The 18,172-nt window shown below is 39.4% G+C and overlaps 1 protein-coding gene across 5 annotated transcripts in view; it reads left to right on the plus strand.

Moving 5' to 3' along the window:
- The window catches only part of LOC125294291, an 80,643-nt gene that overhangs the window by 52,072 nt on the left and 10,399 nt on the right, over nucleotides 1-18,172 (plus strand). For all 5 annotated transcript variants that reach the window (XM_048242839.1, XM_048242843.1, XM_048242840.1 and 2 more), the window contains 7 exons: nucleotides 3,627-3,774; nucleotides 12,239-12,375; nucleotides 12,504-12,612; nucleotides 13,298-13,361; nucleotides 14,803-15,006; nucleotides 15,213-15,358; nucleotides 15,445-15,563. In XM_048242839.1, the coding sequence (XP_048098796.1) occupies nucleotides 3,627-3,774; nucleotides 12,239-12,375; nucleotides 12,504-12,612; nucleotides 13,298-13,361; nucleotides 14,803-15,006; nucleotides 15,213-15,358; nucleotides 15,445-15,563 (927 nt within the window). The remainder of the gene's footprint in view (nucleotides 1-3,626; nucleotides 3,775-12,238; nucleotides 12,376-12,503; nucleotides 12,613-13,297; nucleotides 13,362-14,802; nucleotides 15,007-15,212; nucleotides 15,359-15,444; nucleotides 15,564-18,172) is intronic.

Here is an 18,172-nt window from a genome sequence, read left to right on the forward strand (position 1 = left end):
TGAACACATCCTGAATAGCTACAATACATTTGGTATCTTTTGACCACTAGGGGAAACTATAATGACATGAATTAGGCTCATATCTTACTAACGCTTTCATGGATTGAAACCAAACTTTGTACATGGACTCAAGAACCAATCCCAATCCAATCCAGTCCAAAACAATCCAATCCAATCAACAATCACATGAAGTAGGCTCATATCTCAGCAATCCCAATCCAATCGAGTCCAATCCAATCCAATCCAGTCCAATCCAATCCAATCAAAAATCACTTGAAGTAGGCTCATATCTCAGCAATCCCCATCCAATACAGTCCATTCCAATCCAGTCCAGTCCAATCCAATTCAGTTCAATCCAATCAATAATCACAGGAAGTAGGCTCATGTCTCAGCAATGCTTTTACGTATGGAAACCAAATTTTGCACATGGACTAAATACCCATTCCCAATCCAATCCAATCCAAGCCAGTCCAGTCAAGTCCGGTTCTGTCCAATGCAATACCAATCCTAATCCCAACTCCTGTTCACTGCTTGGCCCCCTCATTGCTGCTTGCGTCTATATTTATTATTATTATTATTATTATTATTATTATTACTGCACAATGTGTTGCTGGTATCAAATTCAAAATGAACATATATTTTCTGTGAAACAGTCAAATTTGTTATTTTCAACATTTGATATGTTGTCTGTGTCCTTTTGGCAACTAAATAGGAGTTTTGCAGATTATTACATTCTGTTTTTATTCACATTTTACACAACGTCCTGACTTTTTCTGATTTGGGGTTGTAGATGCTAGTTGTACAAAGTAAACTTAACCAACAAAACAAACTTAAATGTAAACCTAACAAATAATAAAACAAGTTAGATATCTAATACATCTGGAACTCCCTCCCACTTGCACTACGTCAAAGCACTTCCCTGTCCACCTTTAAATCCAGGTTAAAAACTCACCTTTTCACTCTTGCTTTTCCTTCCTACTCATAACCTTGCCTCCTCCATCCCACTTGCTCCTCTATTACTGTTTTATTTTATTTTATTCTACTTTTGTTGGCAATGTCTGTCTCCTGCTGAATGTATAGTGGGTCATTCCACATCAATTCAACCAGGGCCCACGCACTTAGGTCTCAAAAAATTCTGAAAAAAATACCAGGTGTACCTATGTTACCTCTAGTCTCTGAGGCAAAATGCACCGTTGAGATCAATATGTTTTGTATAGAGTTACCACAGGTTACTCTATACAACCACAGGTGGCACTGTGGTAACTCTACACAAAACATATTGATCTCTATGGTACATTTTGCCCATGTTCAGGGTGGAAAATAAAAAAGAAAGATTTGCATAAGACAAGTCAAATTGGTGTCTTTAAAAAGAAGGGATCATGGAAAGTGAAGGAAACAATATAACAAAAAAAATCTTTGTATATTCCCACAAGGCGCTCTGAAAATGAGAACCAAAATTATTTTTCAGACTTGTGAGGTCTGCTGTTCAGACCGTGAAGGAATTTTATTCTGCTCATTGCTTTTTGTGAGAGTGTTTCTACTTATCTCAGCAAGGCAAATAAATCAAGAGCCTATGTTGAGTACAAATATGTCTTCTGAAGGCCTAAACAGAGATGATTTTGCTACCTACTATTAGTATTTATGTACCAGTATGCACAATTTGAGCCTCCTACATGGTTTAGTTCTTGTGCTATGGGCTTGTGAACTTTGACAAAAAAAAGAGGCTGAACAAAATCGACACCACCCTCCCCCTGTAAAACTGGCTGTATCTTGGAAAGTATTGATCTTACATAAAAGTAATTTTACAGTGTGTCTCCTGGATAACATGGGTACACCTGGTGATTTTTTTAGAATTTTTTGAGACCTAAGTACGTGGGCCCTGGTTGAATTGACGTGGAATGACCCTAGTGTGTTTTACTGATACTGTCCCTGTATATGTTGCTTTTATGTCTATGTTCTCTTGTATACTGTCTCTGTCTGATGTTTTTATGCTACTCATGTCTATATCCTTTTGTCTTATTGTACAGTGTCCTTGGGTGACTTGAAAGGGGCTTTAAATAAAATGTATTATTGTTATTATTATTATTATTATTATTATTATTATTTTATTCACATTTTTTGCAACGTCCTGACTTTTTTTTTCTGATTTGGGGTTGTAGATGCTAGTTATTACAAAAGTAAACTTAACCAACAAAACAAACTTAAATGTAAACCTATAAAATAATAAAACAAGTTAGATATCTAATACATCTGGAACTCCCTCCCACTTGCACTCACGTCAAAGCACTTCCCTGTCCACCTTTAAATCCAGGTTAAAACTCACCTTTTCACTCTTGCTTTTCCTTCCCTACTCATAACCTTGCCTCCTCATCCCACTTGCTCCTCTATTACTGTTTTATTTTATTTTATTCTACTTTTGTTGGCAATGTCTGTCTCCTGCTGAATGTATAGTGGGTCATTCCACATCAATTCAACCAGGGCCCACCTTTTTAGGTCTCAAAATTCTGAAAAAAATACCAGGTGTACCTATGTTACCTCTAGTCTCTGAGGCAAAATGCATTGTTGAGATCAATATGTTTTGTATAGAGTTACCACAGGTTACTCCTATACAACCACAAATGAGCACTGTGGTAACTCTACACAAAAACATATTGATCTCTATGAATTTTGCCCATGTTCATGTGGAAAATAAAAAGAAAGATTTGCATAAGACAAGTCAAATTGGTGTCTTTAAAAAGAAGGGATCATGGAAAGTGAAGGAAACAATATAACAAAAAAAATCTTTGTATATTCCCACAAGGCGCTCTGAAAATGAGAACCAAAATTATTTTTCAGACTTGTGAGGTCTGCTGTTCAGACCGTGAAGGAATTTTATTCTGCTCATTGCTTTTTGTGAGAGTGTTTCTACTTATCTCAGCAAGGCAAATAAATCAAGAGCCTATGTTGAGTACAAATATGTCTTCTGAAGGCCTAAACAGAGATGATTTTGCTACCTACTATTAGTATTTATGTACCAGTATGCACAATTTTGAGCCTCCTACATGGTTTAGTTCTTGTGCTATGGGGCTTTGTGAACTTTGACAAAAAAAAAAAAGAGGCTGAACAAAATCGACACCACCCTCCCCTGTAAAACTGGCTGTATCTTGGAAAGTATTGATCTTACATAAAAGTAATTTTACAGTGTGTCTCCTGGATAACATGGGTACACCTGGTGATTTTTTTTAGAATTTTTTTTTGAGACCTAGCCCCTGTGGGCCCTGGTTGAATTTGAATGGAATGACCCTAGTGTGTTTTACTGATACTGTCCCTGTATATGTTGCTTTTATGTCTATGTTCTCTTGTATACTGTCTCTGTCTGATGTTTTTATGCTACTCATGTCTATATCCTTTTGTCTTATTGTACAGTGTCCTTGGGTGACTTGAAAGGGGCTTTAAATAAAATGTATTATTGTTATTATTATTATTATTATTATTATTATTATTAGTTAAAACAATGCATCAAGTATTAAGAAAACAAAACAAACCCTAGAGAGAGAGGGGGAGAGAGAGAGCCCCAGCCCATGTTTCTCTTTGCAGTGTGTTCATGAGCTGAGACCACAGTGATAGGAACCTGTATCTCTCTACAGATGGGGAAAAAATGCCAAACTGCTCTATGGAGGACATGAGACAGTCCATCAAGAAAGACACTACAATGGAGAAAATCATCCTCAGCATCCCACCGATGATGAAGACTTACCCGCTGTGGCTCTCCTATGCACATGTGCCTGGCAGCAAGTATGTTGATTGGTGCAAATGGAAGCAGTGTATTAGCAATGAGGCCGACTGACGGTCAGCCTCTGACACCGGAACCCACCGTTGCACGTCTGTGTCGCTTCTAATATCGCTAAATACCAAATAGTTTATTTTAAAACTAGTGTGTTTTACCCACTTGTAACTGGTTGTAAAGGTTGTTATATTTTTTGGACAACTGCACAAGAAATGGGGGGCAAGTGTTTGATAAGAGGGGCACGTACAACCCAGGAGGTAAAAGGCAAAGACAGTCTTTAAGCGTTTAGTTTAGTTCCGCAATTTGGAGTATACATACATTACGAACGTCTCAGAATGCCACACATGCAAAAAGCATAACCAGCGACAAGCAACGAGTGGCAGACAGAGTGTGATGCTATATGAATAGCCCAGGCTACTTTGGACTCTTTAGACTTTGAATAAGCAAATGACAGTTCCAACTGCAAGGTCCTAAATTGAACCAGCGATGATGGTCCCGAATTAAAGAACGTCTCAGAATGCCACACATGCAAAGCATAACCAGCGACAAGCAACGAGTGGCAGACAGAGTGTGATGTCACTTATAGGCCACCAGAGACTGTTTTTGAGTCACATCGTTGCAAATTTCATATGATGCATCATTTCACAAAATGGTTTGTTTTCTCTATCATCAAGTTATTCAATAGGCTAAGCATAGGCCTATAGCCTTGACTCAAAACAGCTGTTATGTAATTTTGATTTGTAAAAAGTGTCACATGTAGCCATGCTTAAATTCTGCTCACTTCACATTTATTATATTATTACAGCGGGGAAAATAAATGTTGAACACGTCAACATTTTTTTCAGTAAGTATACTTCCAGTGAGGCTATTTGCATGAAATTTTCACCAGACATTAGTATTAACTTAGGTAATCCACACATATAAAAAAATCCAAACATTAATGTGCATAAGTAGAGTTATGAGTGATACGGTGTTGTCACAATATGCCCGTAAAGTTAGCATGTTAACCAGCTAGCTTCAGACTGTACTCTCTTGTAATACCACCATACCACTTTGTACCTCTGAGGTGCTGTATCAAATACATCGCAGATCAGTGGAATAAAGCTGCTGCTAATTTAATGGTGTGCTCAAGACAACTTGCCAAAATGTTCCTCAGAATCAAGCACTCCCTTACACACATTCCCACCCACTCATATCCATTTAAGACAACCTTATATACATATACTTGGATATCGAAAGAACTGAAATATCTGTTAAGAGAAAAGAGGACTATTTTTGATAGTGGTGACAAGAGTGCATATGCTGAAATCAAGGGCATAGGTTTGGTCTCAGCTTTGGTGGGGACACATCCCCAACTCCTGTTGTCACGATGTCAACATTATTGTTTCAATACCAATAGCAAGTGAAAAATCTCGATTTCGATACTTTTGGCCGTCTTTTCGATACTTTTGTCGTCCTTTTGCGACTTTTAAAAAAAATATTTGGTTTGGGGGCCCCCACCACCTTGATGCCATCAGTAATATTGAATATTGTGTGATCACTTACATCAGTGGCAATCATAGAATTTGATTGACCCTCCACACACACAGAAAGTGATGGTTGTCATAGGTTTTCATATTTTGGAATTCATATGAACTTTTTATTGTTATTAATAATAGCTAAACATATTTAGTAATTTGAATACATCATATTGATATTTAAATTATAACTTTTCTTTAATATCATCACATTTGTGGTCTGTAAGTCTAATTGAGTGCCTGTCACTTTAAGAGGAACGTAACGCAATTCAGTCTCACGGTTTTAGGCTAGTGGAAAATAGTTTCGCATAGTGCAAGGATATGTAGATTAAATTCATCATGTTTGCTATGTCATTAGATAAAATTAATGTTCAAATAAACAAGTCAAAGAAAATCTTTCTGGGATGAGAGCAGAGATGAGATAAGTGTCTCGCGATGTTCATTTCTTTAAGTATGGAAATGTACCATAGTTTATGTTTTATTTCTTTGCATTGTGCAGGCTACATTCACAAATACATTAGCCTACATAAACAGAATAGGAACAGGAAAATGTCTCGGATCCATTGTTTATTGCGACTGCAAGATTGGTAGCCCAATTAACAGTCAATGACATGGTAACTTTTATTGTGCTTTATGCGACTGTCCTGCAGCACACCCTTATTCAACATGATTCCTAACCTTGGTTGAACGATTACAGAAGCTAGGTTTAGCTGTGACAATATCCTGGGTAATATCCTAACAGTTAATGCTATTTTCCACAGTAAAATCCTGTAAAGGTCTGTAGCATAGGGAGAGGGATGTAAAAGTGCTAAAAGTCTTGTAGGTGTGTGTGTGTGTGTGTGTGGGGGGGTCATGAGTGCTGAGTAGTGAATGAGTGCAAAAGTCAGTATAGTGTGAGTTCAGAGTTGGGAAATGTTTGAGAGTGCTGAGGAGTGAATGTGTGCAAAGTCAGAACTTCTCCTGAGTCTCTCAGTTCTGGCTTTGTGACTACATAGGCGTCTTCTTGATTTCAGCGGTAGGAATAATCCATTGTTAGGATGAGAAGAGTCCTTCAGAATCTTTTGGGCTCTTAGGAGTACTCTTCTGGAATAGATATCTTGTAGAGCAGGGAGTTGAGTTCTTATAGTACGTTCAGCTGAGCGCACTACTCTCTGCAGAGTACTACAATCTCTAACTGTGGAGTTCCCATACCAGGTGATGATGCTACCAGTTAGAACACTCTCAACCGCTGAAGTGTAGAAGGCCTTCATGATGGATGTAGAAACTTTGAATTTCCTTAGCTGACGAAGGAAGTAGAGTGGATTGTCTGGACTTTTTCAGAACATATTGAGTGTTAACAGTCCATGTTAAGTCTTCAGTAATGTGGACACCAAGGTATTTAAAACTTGTGACTCTCTCTACAGGTTGCCCGCTGATCATTAGTGGGGTGTAACTGTAGTTCTGCTACTGCCTTCTGTAATCCACTACCATTTCCTTGGTTTTATTGATATTCAGTGTCAAGCTGTTAGATTGACACCACTGTGCCACCTCATCAACCTGATCCAAGTACAGCTGTTCATTGTTGTTACTAATCAGGCCCAAGATCACTGTGTCATCTGCAAACTTGATGATGGAGGTATGACTACTGTTGGCTTTGCAGTCATGTGTGTATATGTTGTACAGCAGTGGACTCAAACACAGCCTTGGGGAGCACCAGTGCTGATGGTTAATGAGTCAGATGTCAGACCCCCCACTCTAACCACTTGTGAACGGTTGGTGAGGAAGTCAAATATCCAGTGACACAGGGTGGTGTTCAGTCCTAAGGCCTTCATCTTTGTGACCAAGGTGAGAGGTACTATCATGTTGAATGCTGAACTAAAGTCAATGAACAGCATCCTCACATAATTCCCATTCCACTCCTCCAGGTGAGTTAAGGTGGTGTGCATAAGGTTTGAGATGGCATCCTCTGTAGACCTGTTGGCTCTGTAAGCAAATTGAGGGGGTCAAGGAGGCAGGGAGGGATGAGCAGATAATGTTTTCACAAGCTTCTCAAAACACTTCATCACTGTAGGCGTCAGGGCTACTGGGTGTAGTCATTCAGACATGATGGACTTTTTTTTTTCGGGTACTGGAACAATAACAGACTGCTTGAGGCAAGTAGGAACTGTCTCTTGAGCCAATGATGTGTTAAAGAAATAAGTGAACACAGGAGCTAACTGAGCAGCGCAGGATTTCAAAACCCTGTTAGAAATTCCATCGGTCCAGTAGCTTTTCTACAATTAACCCTCCTAAAGGCATTGCTCACATCGACCTCAGAGACACAGAAAGGTGCATCCGGGTGGATGACAAATAAGCCTGAAAAAAGGAATTTAAAAAAACTTCAAATATCATCCCTAAAAAGTGTTTATAACGTGTTGCTGTATCTCTAAACTTGACTAATATACATTTTTTTTTTTCAAAAAAAAGTGAAAGATATATTTATATCTTGAATTTGTCATGTTAGTGCCTAAAATTGTCATATGGTGTGACGTGAAAATAATTTGAAATAAAATGAAAATTAGATACTTTTTTTTCTACTTTAATTTATGTCACTGTACATTTTAATCATGTTTGCTTTGATATGCAACATTTCCTTGTGAATATTTAGAAGAAAAACCTAACATTTAACAAGTTATTTTGTCAAGGTGGAGAATGCTCCTAAATGTAACCAGATATTTTAGCTTAATTCTGATATTTCTTGTAAGAACTCAAAAAAAATTCTTGAGGTTCTTGCAGATACCATTTCCTTTGTGTGCTATTGATGTTTTAATGATTTTTCAATTATAAAGTCTTTTTTTTGTGACATTATTTAATGTCACACCAAATGACATGGTGTCACGCCATATGATGAACTGCACCACTCCACCATGTGTCAGAGCAAAACAGGGTTTTTTAATGACAATAAAATCATTAACAATGACTTTTGAAGTCACTCTATGAATGGTGTATGCATGTAACAGCAAAATAGATGAAAGTTTAGTATTTTTTTAAAGTTACATGGCATGGTAACATAAAAAAAAAAAAGTATGAGAAATATGAATTGTACAGATACATTTTTTCCCAATTATCACAGATTTAACAAAAAACATAATATCTGAATTTAAAACATGTTTTTACAAGAACTTTTATGTAAAAAATGCAATTTGGTCATAGGGTGTGACAGAAATGTCATATAGTGTGACTTGAAAAAGCTGTCACACCATATGATGCAGCGTCACACTATATGACATTTTGACAGTTAAACTAATTTTCTAGACAGTTAAATACAGCTAACTATTATTTAGCATGCAACTGACCACATGGCAGCAGTGCTTTTTAAGAATTCATGAAGAATATTTGTGAAAAATAGCTACTTTTTAGGCAAATGATGTCACACCATAAGACACTAAAATTTGGCCACGATTGATGATGTCCAATTCTAAGCTTTTTATATAAAAACCTAAAAAGCAGAAATCACCTCTTGACCATGCCAATTACTCCTGATATTCTATTGTTACTTCCTGGTTAAGCAGGGTCCTCTTCACAATAATAATGTCCAAATGAATGCCCGGTCAAAATATACAATATAGTGTCACGCCATATGACAACCATTTTATGGACAAAATATATTTGATTATAACTTAGTTGGACAGCATGCATAAACATCAAAACTTTCTGTGGTTGTAAAAACATCCAATTATTTTATATGCATGGTAAAACTTTAAAGTAATTATACTTTTATGGATATACACTCTTTTTTAGGAAGTTAAGCACACATGGTGGACAGTCACACCATATGACATTTTTTATGTTTGGATGATTATTTTAAGTCAAAAGTTAAATACAAATCCAATAAATGTAATATGACAGAACTTGAACCTACCAGACCTACAACATTTCCACATCAATTCTTAATAATTGCCATTTTTTATAAGTGTGTGACACATGGACAGTCTGAATTCTGCTATTTGTCATCTACCCATCCTCATTTGCTTCACATGCTGCAGCTAGTCCAATATAGTCTGTGTTTTTCATGTCAAAGCGAGCATAAAAAGCATTAAGTTCATCAAGGAGGGCTTTACTCACATTCATCATATGAGGGGACTTACTTTCAAAGCCAGTGATGGTTCGGAGTCCTTTCCACACTCGTGCTGGATCACCCTCCAAGAAATCAGCTTCAACTCTGTCTCTATAGCGACGCTTAGCATCTTTAATAGCTCTACGTAAACTATAAAATGCTGCTTTGTAATCCGTCATATCCCCTGAAATAAGCCCAGCGTTATAAATCATGGTGCGTGTCTTTAATGCCGTTCTCACTTCTCTATCCACCCATGGCTTCTGGTTAGGGAAGCTTCGGATCTTTACAGTTGGGATGATGGAATCAGTTAGCATATTGATGTAACTCAATGATACTTCCGTAAACTCATTGATGTCAATAGAGTTCGTCTTGAACATCTCCCAGTCAACGTTGCTAAGTATGGCGCGGGAATCGTGCCTAAAACCTTCCGACCGTCCATCTGATCAACCAACCGATCGACCAACCGAACGTCATACCACCCGCCTTACTCACATGTATCAGAATAATTTCCTTTTTATAAGCAGCCTACAAGAACTTACACGTATCCAACATGTGCCCAGAATTGTTGCAACATGTACTTATTCTGTTGGAACATGATGGATACATGTAGGCTTGTGTTGGAACATGAATACATGTAGGAACACTGCACAATGTTGAAACTTCATTAAATGAACATTCATTAGTCTATTTGTGTCGTTATTAGAGACAAGCTATTGCTATTGTTGCTCAAACTATTATGCGTTATAACCATCGGCAAAACAGGACAACCAATTATCTGCGAGATATGAGAAATGCCATAGGCTGGCCTTACCACATTTTCTCTTTCTTACATCAATACGTTATGGAAGCATATGAGCCCACTTCAAATCTCCAAATATGTGATTATGTATCCTAGCCTATAGGCTAAGTTTAACAACGTTTTATGGACAATATCCCTCGGACTGCAATTTGAATAGATTTTGCTGTGCTTTACTCTAAAAGTAGACCTACGGCCATTTCTTAGAGTGGCTTGAGATTAACATAGCCTAAATACTGTAATGTTGACACTAATAAAGATACGTTTATAATAGGCTAACAAATGAAAAGTGTTTTCAGCTGAAATGGCATGAAGGCTATATGTGGACCGCCTGGACCTTTGAGCAAAACATCAGCAGACAGAGAAGCCCTCAGTGTAGCAATGCAGACTTTTTAGGGGGACCTGCTTATCCAACTGTGGGTCGCCAGTCGAACTGACAGGCTTATCATAAATTCGCATTTACTTCAATTTGGCTATAGGCTACGATTAAAGTTCACAACTAGGCCTACTCGCAATATGCTGTCGACAACTCGACACTAGTTAACCACAATTTGTAGCCCTGTTGGTCATGTTCAGCGTTATTTTTGCAATGTGAAACTAAAATCTAAGACAGTAGAAAATTATGTTTTTAATTTAATTAAGTCTTTAAACATAATTTTCTACTGTCTTAGATTTTAGAACAAACAGACAAAATGCACTAAAACAAAACCTCCGGAGAGGTAGCTACACATTTGTTGTTGCATGATAAAGCAATGAACGTGCTGGTAGGCGTTTGACATGACGTTTGATGGATCCACCGGATGGTAGGAAGGGAGGTTTTTGGCATCATTCCCGCGCTATAGCTAAGGGCGTCCTGTAGCCTGGCTTCCGATTCGTCAGTCCAGCGCTTGACCTCCTTCGTCACTGGGGGGTCCGTCCGACTTCTCTGTTTGTACATAGGCAGTAGGAAAACAGCGGCATGATCTGATTTTCCGAAAGCTGGTAGAGACTTCGCTTTGTAACTGTTCTTGAACTGTGTGTAGCAGTGATCCAGTGTGTTGTCACCACGTGTAGGGAAGTGAATGTGTTGAATAAATTCAGGCATGGACCGGTTCAGATGTACTTGATTGAAATCACCGGCCACAATAAGCGCAGCTTCAGGGTGCGTGTGTTGTCTATTTAACACTTCTTGCAATTCTGAAACCGCAGCATCTGTGTTGGCTTGTGGAGGAATGTAGACAGCGTTGAATATTACCTAAGTAAACTCACGGGGCCGGTAGAAGGGTCGACAGACGATCGCTAGATGTTCTAGATGAGGCGAGCAGGACTTTGAGAGAACGGTGACATTTCTAGGATCACACCACTTGCTGTTCGTCATGATGCAAACACCGCCACCTTTCGATTTTCCAGATTCCTCAGTCCTGTCAGAGCGAGCAGCAGAGAAATATACATAAAGGCAACAATGGTTTTAATTCTGATGAGCAGCTAGCAAATTAATTAAGTATATAATTATATACACTCTTTTTGATCCCGTGAGGGAAATTTGGTCCGTGAATTAGTGAAACACACTCAGCACACAGTGAGGTGAAGCACACACTAATCCCGGCGCAGTGAGCTGCCTGCAACAACAGCGGAGCTTGGGGAGCAGTGAGGGGTTAGGTGCCTTGCTCAAGTGCACTTCAGCCGTGCCTACTGGTCGGGGTTCGAACCGACAACCCTCCGGTTCCAAGTCCGAAGCGCTAACCAGTAGGCCACGGCTGCCCAAAACAGGTTTTATAATGGTGATTTTTGTGTGAGAATCAGTCACGAGTGAGAATTTGGTCAGTGACTCCTCTGCTTTTGATATTGATGTCTCTAAGGTCAAATCATTATTTAAACAAACCAAGTTTAGGAACAGACTTAACCTGTGTACGGGAAGGAGTGTCTCCATTGTTGTTGTGTGTCCTGTCTGTGTTGTGTTTATAATGTTGTTGCCATCTGGTGGTGCTTTTCTGTGTATGTGTTTTAGACATCCTGCTGCACACTAAATTTTCTTTTCTAAGGATAAATAAACTAAAACTTAAACTTGAAACTTGATATATACTTTATTTCTGTTCATCTTACAGCTTTAGGATCAATCCAGAGATGTCATTTTCTCAGATGAAGGAGGGTTTGGATTCATATCCACACTTGCAAGTCACTCCCCCATTGCAACCAATATATGGTGGTGTTGAAGCACCATGCCTTATATATCTCTCAGAGAGTAAGTTATACATGTTGACTCATCAGATTCTTGAGCTAGAACTGAGGAGAATAATTGCCATAGTGTTGAATGAATGGGAAACATTTGTATTGATTGCTGCATGTGCTGTCTTCCATTTCCCAATGCAGACAGCCTTGGTGTGTATGCTCAGAACCCCAAGGGAGGTGAGGATGTTTCTATTTTCAATTGCCTCTCTGGGAAACAAGAGACAGTGAATTTACAGAAATTGGCAGAAAGGTACAGTGATTTCCCACCTACTAATCTGAGGTTCATATATTGATTTTGCAAAATGTCGTCAGCTATGAGGTTAATACAAGGGGGTAGTCTGGGGTATTAACCTCATAGCTGACGACATTATACATGGGAATGCAATTCTACTCTTCATTCCTCTTTATGATTAAAGCACGATTTGATTCTGATTCATTGGGGTGTTGGGCATTGTGGTTACGGTAATATACGGTTGTGGTTAATACAAGGTTTTTTTTTTTTTGTTTGTTTTTGTATAAAACACTGTTCAACGGTTTATATACATTGCGGCTGATACACAGGAAATTCTGTTGTGATTTTTGTCTCATTTTGTCATCATTTCATCATTTAACAGTGAAGGTGTTAAACTAACACTGACAATGACAACTTTAAGGATACAATAAGGGTCCAGCTGCTAACATTTGCTAAATAGCAGAATATCTGTTCATATAATCATGTAATTAAAAATGGCGACTTTTTCAGTAGTGAAAATTGTTGGTGCAGACAGTCAAATAATTTGATTTTCATCTCCATTGAAAACTTTCAGTGAACCATGCTTGATTTCATCAGTGGACTAATTTCAGATAATGTAGCTTGATTTCTTGAAGTTATGCAACATGTGTAAGACATGAATACAATAAACAATAAACATTATGAAACCTCATGACATTTTCAGACTAGGAGATAACAGGACAGACCAATCAGTCAGGACGACTAAAACCCCAAAAGAGGCAATAATGGTATGTTCTCTATTCTTAAACATTTTTGCAAAACTTTACATGATTTGCTCTAACCATGTTAGATGATGTTTAAAGCTGCAGTTGGCAAGATTTTTTTGATCATATTCACTGAAACCGACACTATGCTCCAACAGATTTTGCAAAAAAATCTGTTTTGCAAAAATCCACAACTCCTGGTTCTCCTGGTCCAATCAGAGCAGGGCTGTGTGAGATCTGACTGTTAATCACAGTCTGGTGCAGTCTGGTGCGCACTGACGAGCACAAACTCGATGAGAGGGTACTCGGTGGTAGTGGGGGAGGGGCATGAGAGTTGTAAACATTCAACATTTTGGCTGAGTCCCCTCAATCTGCATGCCCATAGCCAGCCAGTCAAAGGCAATTCAAAACGAGTCAGAATGTCGAGACAGGACCCATCGTCAAAGTTTCGGTGTCCACCACTCTAGTTCATCCAAAACAAACCAGAAAAGGGCCTTAAAGTGCTAAAAACTGGAATTATCCTTATATACTTGTTTTGTCACAAAATTGCAGTTATAGTATAGTATATATACTCTTTTGATCCCGTGAGGGAAATTTGGTCTCTGCATTTATCCCAATCTGTGAATTAGTGAAACACACACAGCACACAGTGAACACACAGTGAGGTGAAGCATACACAAATCCCGGCGCGGTGAGCTGCCTGCTTCAACAGCGGTGCTCGGGGAGCAGTGAGGGGTTAGGTGCCTTGCTCAAGGGCACTTCAGCTATTGTGTATAGTTCTGTAAATGTTTCCAAATGCTTTTAAACATTTTAATTATGCTGATAATTTGTTGTAGATGATCATGCAATACTTCAGTTCAGGATCCACAAATATAGAGAAATGTGGAAAAATGCCTTAAACATGTAGAATGGAGAGGAATAAAAACTGATAAAAACAGCAAACTTCACCAATACATCTTGAGTAAACAATGTATGCAACACCTAGCCTAAAGAGCCAGACCCGCATCAAGATACAACTCATGAGTCCCGTGCATATTCCCACCAGCGGAGCAAGTTGGCTACTTGATCAAACTTTTGCCAACATAAAAAAGCTTAACTTGAGTCACGATTCAAAGACCACTGTTTGGCAGTAGCAGCATCCATCTTCTTTGTTTTCAAGTAGCAGGGAATTCACACGGAACCGTCACAACTCTGCCGTCATTATGTTAAGCCAGCCCACTGACTCTATACACGATGTGGTTGGCCTGATCGAAGTTGGATTTTTCCAGCTCGCAGGCCAACGGAGACTTGCTAGACTACCCTGGCTGCAAATTACATTTGTTGCCGCTAGGGTGCGTCTAGATTTCTAGCCTATGCAACACCCTGTTTTAATTTAGATTAAATCTATCTAATAACCTGACATCTCAATACTTCAATAATACTTTCAGTAAAATGCTGTCATGATTAAAATGCTATTTTTCTCTAGGTTCTTTTGGATACCAGTAGTTCTATGAGCGAAGAATGCTACTCGGAAACCAAAATGAGAAAGCTTGATGCTGTGAAACAGCTGTTTTATGCCTTTGCAAACAGAAGCATGGCGTATGATTTCCCACATCTGATCAGTCTGGTGACTTTTGGGACAGGGGTCAAAATTATGCACAGGTTTACAGAAAACCTGGAGAAATTCAAGGTGAACGACTGTTTGTCTATTAAATAAGGTGTTAGAATACGCCTATATATGCCCATATATGTATGTTTTATACAAAATATGGTATGAAAATATTCACATTCATATATCACAATAATAATCATATTACTTCCATAGTCATCATCATCATCATCAAGGTGCGTGGTTGTATCAGGGCATTAATCATATGATTTGAATTCTTCCCTCAGGAACATGTTCAGAGTCTTCAGGCAGATGGATGTACACCGCTATATGATGCATTAGCTAAAAGTGCTTCTGAGTTGAGCAAAATTAGAGCAACATTTCCTGAGTGCCGTCTACGTGTCATATGTTTAACAGATGGAAATGATGAAGGGTGAGTATTTCTTTAGGATTCTTCTGTATATTTGTTCACAATATTGGGTCAGCTCTAAGATTTGAATTTAATTGGTTTCTTGATAGGTCAAACAGTACCGCTGTTCCTGTAGTGAACAAGTTGTTGAGTAACAGCATTGTGGTTGATGGCATCCTGGTAGGAGAGGTCGTTAACAATGTACTGCATGGGATCAGCAACGTAACAGGCCTGTATTCTATATTGTCAAATAATTATTCTGAAATGGATTTCTTTCAAATTGTATATAGATTTTTGTTGTGTACATATGCGCTATTGTAGAACATCCATTTCCTCAACAACCATTTCCTCCAAGTTTTCACATTGGCCTAGATCTCCATTTCTCGAGGTTAGCGAGTACTGTTGGTACGAAACAAAACAAAAACAATCAGTTTTACCTAGCTCGAGTTGCTACAACTAGCAGCTAATGCAGCCAGGAAGCTACAGCGCTACATTCTGTGGGCATGTACATGGGGGCTCACAGACATACCCACAGAGTGTAGCGCTGTTAGCCTGGATACCAGACTCTCTGACTTCGCAGAGAGTCTGGCCAGAGAATGTCTAATAAGGGGAGAACTGCCACTCTCGGGAATCTTCTGGTTTCTGTTCTGGTTACACGTGAGGGCGCTCACAAATAAGTGCAGAATGAATGGAGGTCTATGGAGCTGTACCCGTCAAATCCACTTTTCTCGGGATATAAGTCTAGAAATTTAAATGTTGCATGCGAAAGAGGGGGCAGATAAAATACACACCGCTGAGTATTAGATTTTTGAGTCACTTATTTGTTCTAAAAAGCCTTTCAAATTAGCCTGGCTAACGTCAGACCTCATCTCATTGAGATGGGGTCTGGGAACTAGACATTCATTTTCTCATATTTGAAACGTAGTTTACGAATGCACAGAGCCGTTTATTGGGTGCTACAAATGTCTATCAAATGCGTCTGTACATAGCTCATAACGGCTTCGGTGTGTCGTCATCGTCTTGCTGCCCTCCCTCCGTTCTGTGATTGGTCCCCTAACTGAGGCGAAAATTTGCTCCATGGAATCCAGGCTGCCTAGCAGCTCACTGCGCTGGGATTAGTGTGTGCTTCACCTCACTGTGTGTTTACTGTGTGCTGAGTGTGTTTCACTAATTCACGGATTGGGATAAATGCAGAGACCAAATTTTCCTCACAGGATCAAAAGAGTATATATACTATACTTAATACTTATATACCTTGCAGAAACCACAATCAAATCTTCGATTTTTCAACGACAACCAGGTGAAAGAGACAAATGTAGCCGTCTAGTTCCATAGACCCCCATTGTTTTTGCACTTATTTGTGATCGTCCCTAGTGGAACTGCAACAGATTTGAGGGGCAGCCGTGGCCCACTGGTTAGCACTCTGGACTTTAAACGGAGGGTTGCCGGTTCGAGCCCCGACCAGTGGGCCGCGGCTGAAGTGCCCTTGAGCAAGGCACCTAACTAGGCACCTGTGCTAACCCCTCACTGCTCCCCGAGCGCCGCCGTCGTAGCAGGCAGCTCACTGCGCCGGGATTAGTGTGTGCTTCACCTCACTGTGTGTTCACTGTGTGCTGTTCACCGATTGGGTTAAATGCAGAGACCAAATTTCCCTCACGGGATCAAAAAAGTATATATACTTATACTTATACTGATTGCAGGTACAATGGAGTTAATAGGCTGTGAACCGGCTCTCGGTAAACAGGCTCTGGTCTGGCCTAGATCTACCCTGAAAATCCAGAGTTCTCGCGAGAGCACAATGGAATTGTCTCTGTGAGACACTCTGGCAAAGAGCAATGATGCACGTTACTTTTTCCCCTTGCATTCCGGGGAACCAGCTAAACCGATGAAGACAGCGCTGCAACGTTGGAGGACAGTACACATTGGTCGTAGTCAGGCTTGGAATTTCACCATTTTAGGGGCAAGGCCACTTGGCCTTCAGTTGGGCATATTTGGTGGGGGGCACAAAGGCCACATGTCAGGGCACCAAGGCCAAAGTTAACTATACAGTAGTAGGCTATATTTACAGATATCTAGGCTATATATAACATTTATTTTATATTTGGCCTGTTATAAAATCATGTATTGAACAATTTAAGCACAGCTCAGCTTTAGGAAGCTAATAGCCTGTGGCATGCTTGATACAGGATTAGCATTTGGGGGCAGCCGTGGCCTACAGGTTAGCGCTTCGGACTTGTAACCGGAGGGTTGCCGGTTCGAACCCCGACCACTAGGCACGGCTGAAGTGCCCTTGAGCAAGGCACCTAACCCCTCACTGCTCCCCGAGCGCCGCTGTTGTTGCAGGCAGTGTGTTATTTAGTGTGTGCTTCACCTCACTGTGTGTTCACTGTGTGCTGAGTGTGTTTCACTAATTCACGGATTGGGATAAATGCAGAGACCAAATTTCCGTCACGGGATCAAAAGAGTATATTTACTTATATATACTTATACTTTATTTTGTGCTCATTAAGGCTACTTTCACAAACTCTTAGTCAGCTGTATATCCTCTGATTTTAATATTTACAGATATCTAGGCGATATTTGTAACATTTATTTTTTATTTGGCCTTGTTTGTTTTGTGAAACTTAAAGCCCAAATTTGGAGACATGCATGTCGAAATTTGCTGCAAATTCAAAACCGGATTACTCTGGAACGGCTAACTGTACAGGGGACAGCTTTACACCTTTGTGTTCGGTAAGGTCTGCTGTTTATTTTTTTATATATGGTTTGTCATGTGTTGAACGAAGGGTTTGTGAAGTATTCCATCGAGATGAATGGGTAGGGAGATAAGCGCAGAAC

The sequence above is a fragment of the Alosa alosa genome, chromosome 5, assembly GCF_017589495.1.
Source record: "Alosa alosa isolate M-15738 ecotype Scorff River chromosome 5, AALO_Geno_1.1, whole genome shotgun sequence".
In the NCBI taxonomy this organism is placed as follows: domain Eukaryota; kingdom Metazoa; phylum Chordata; class Actinopteri; order Clupeiformes; family Clupeidae; genus Alosa; species Alosa alosa.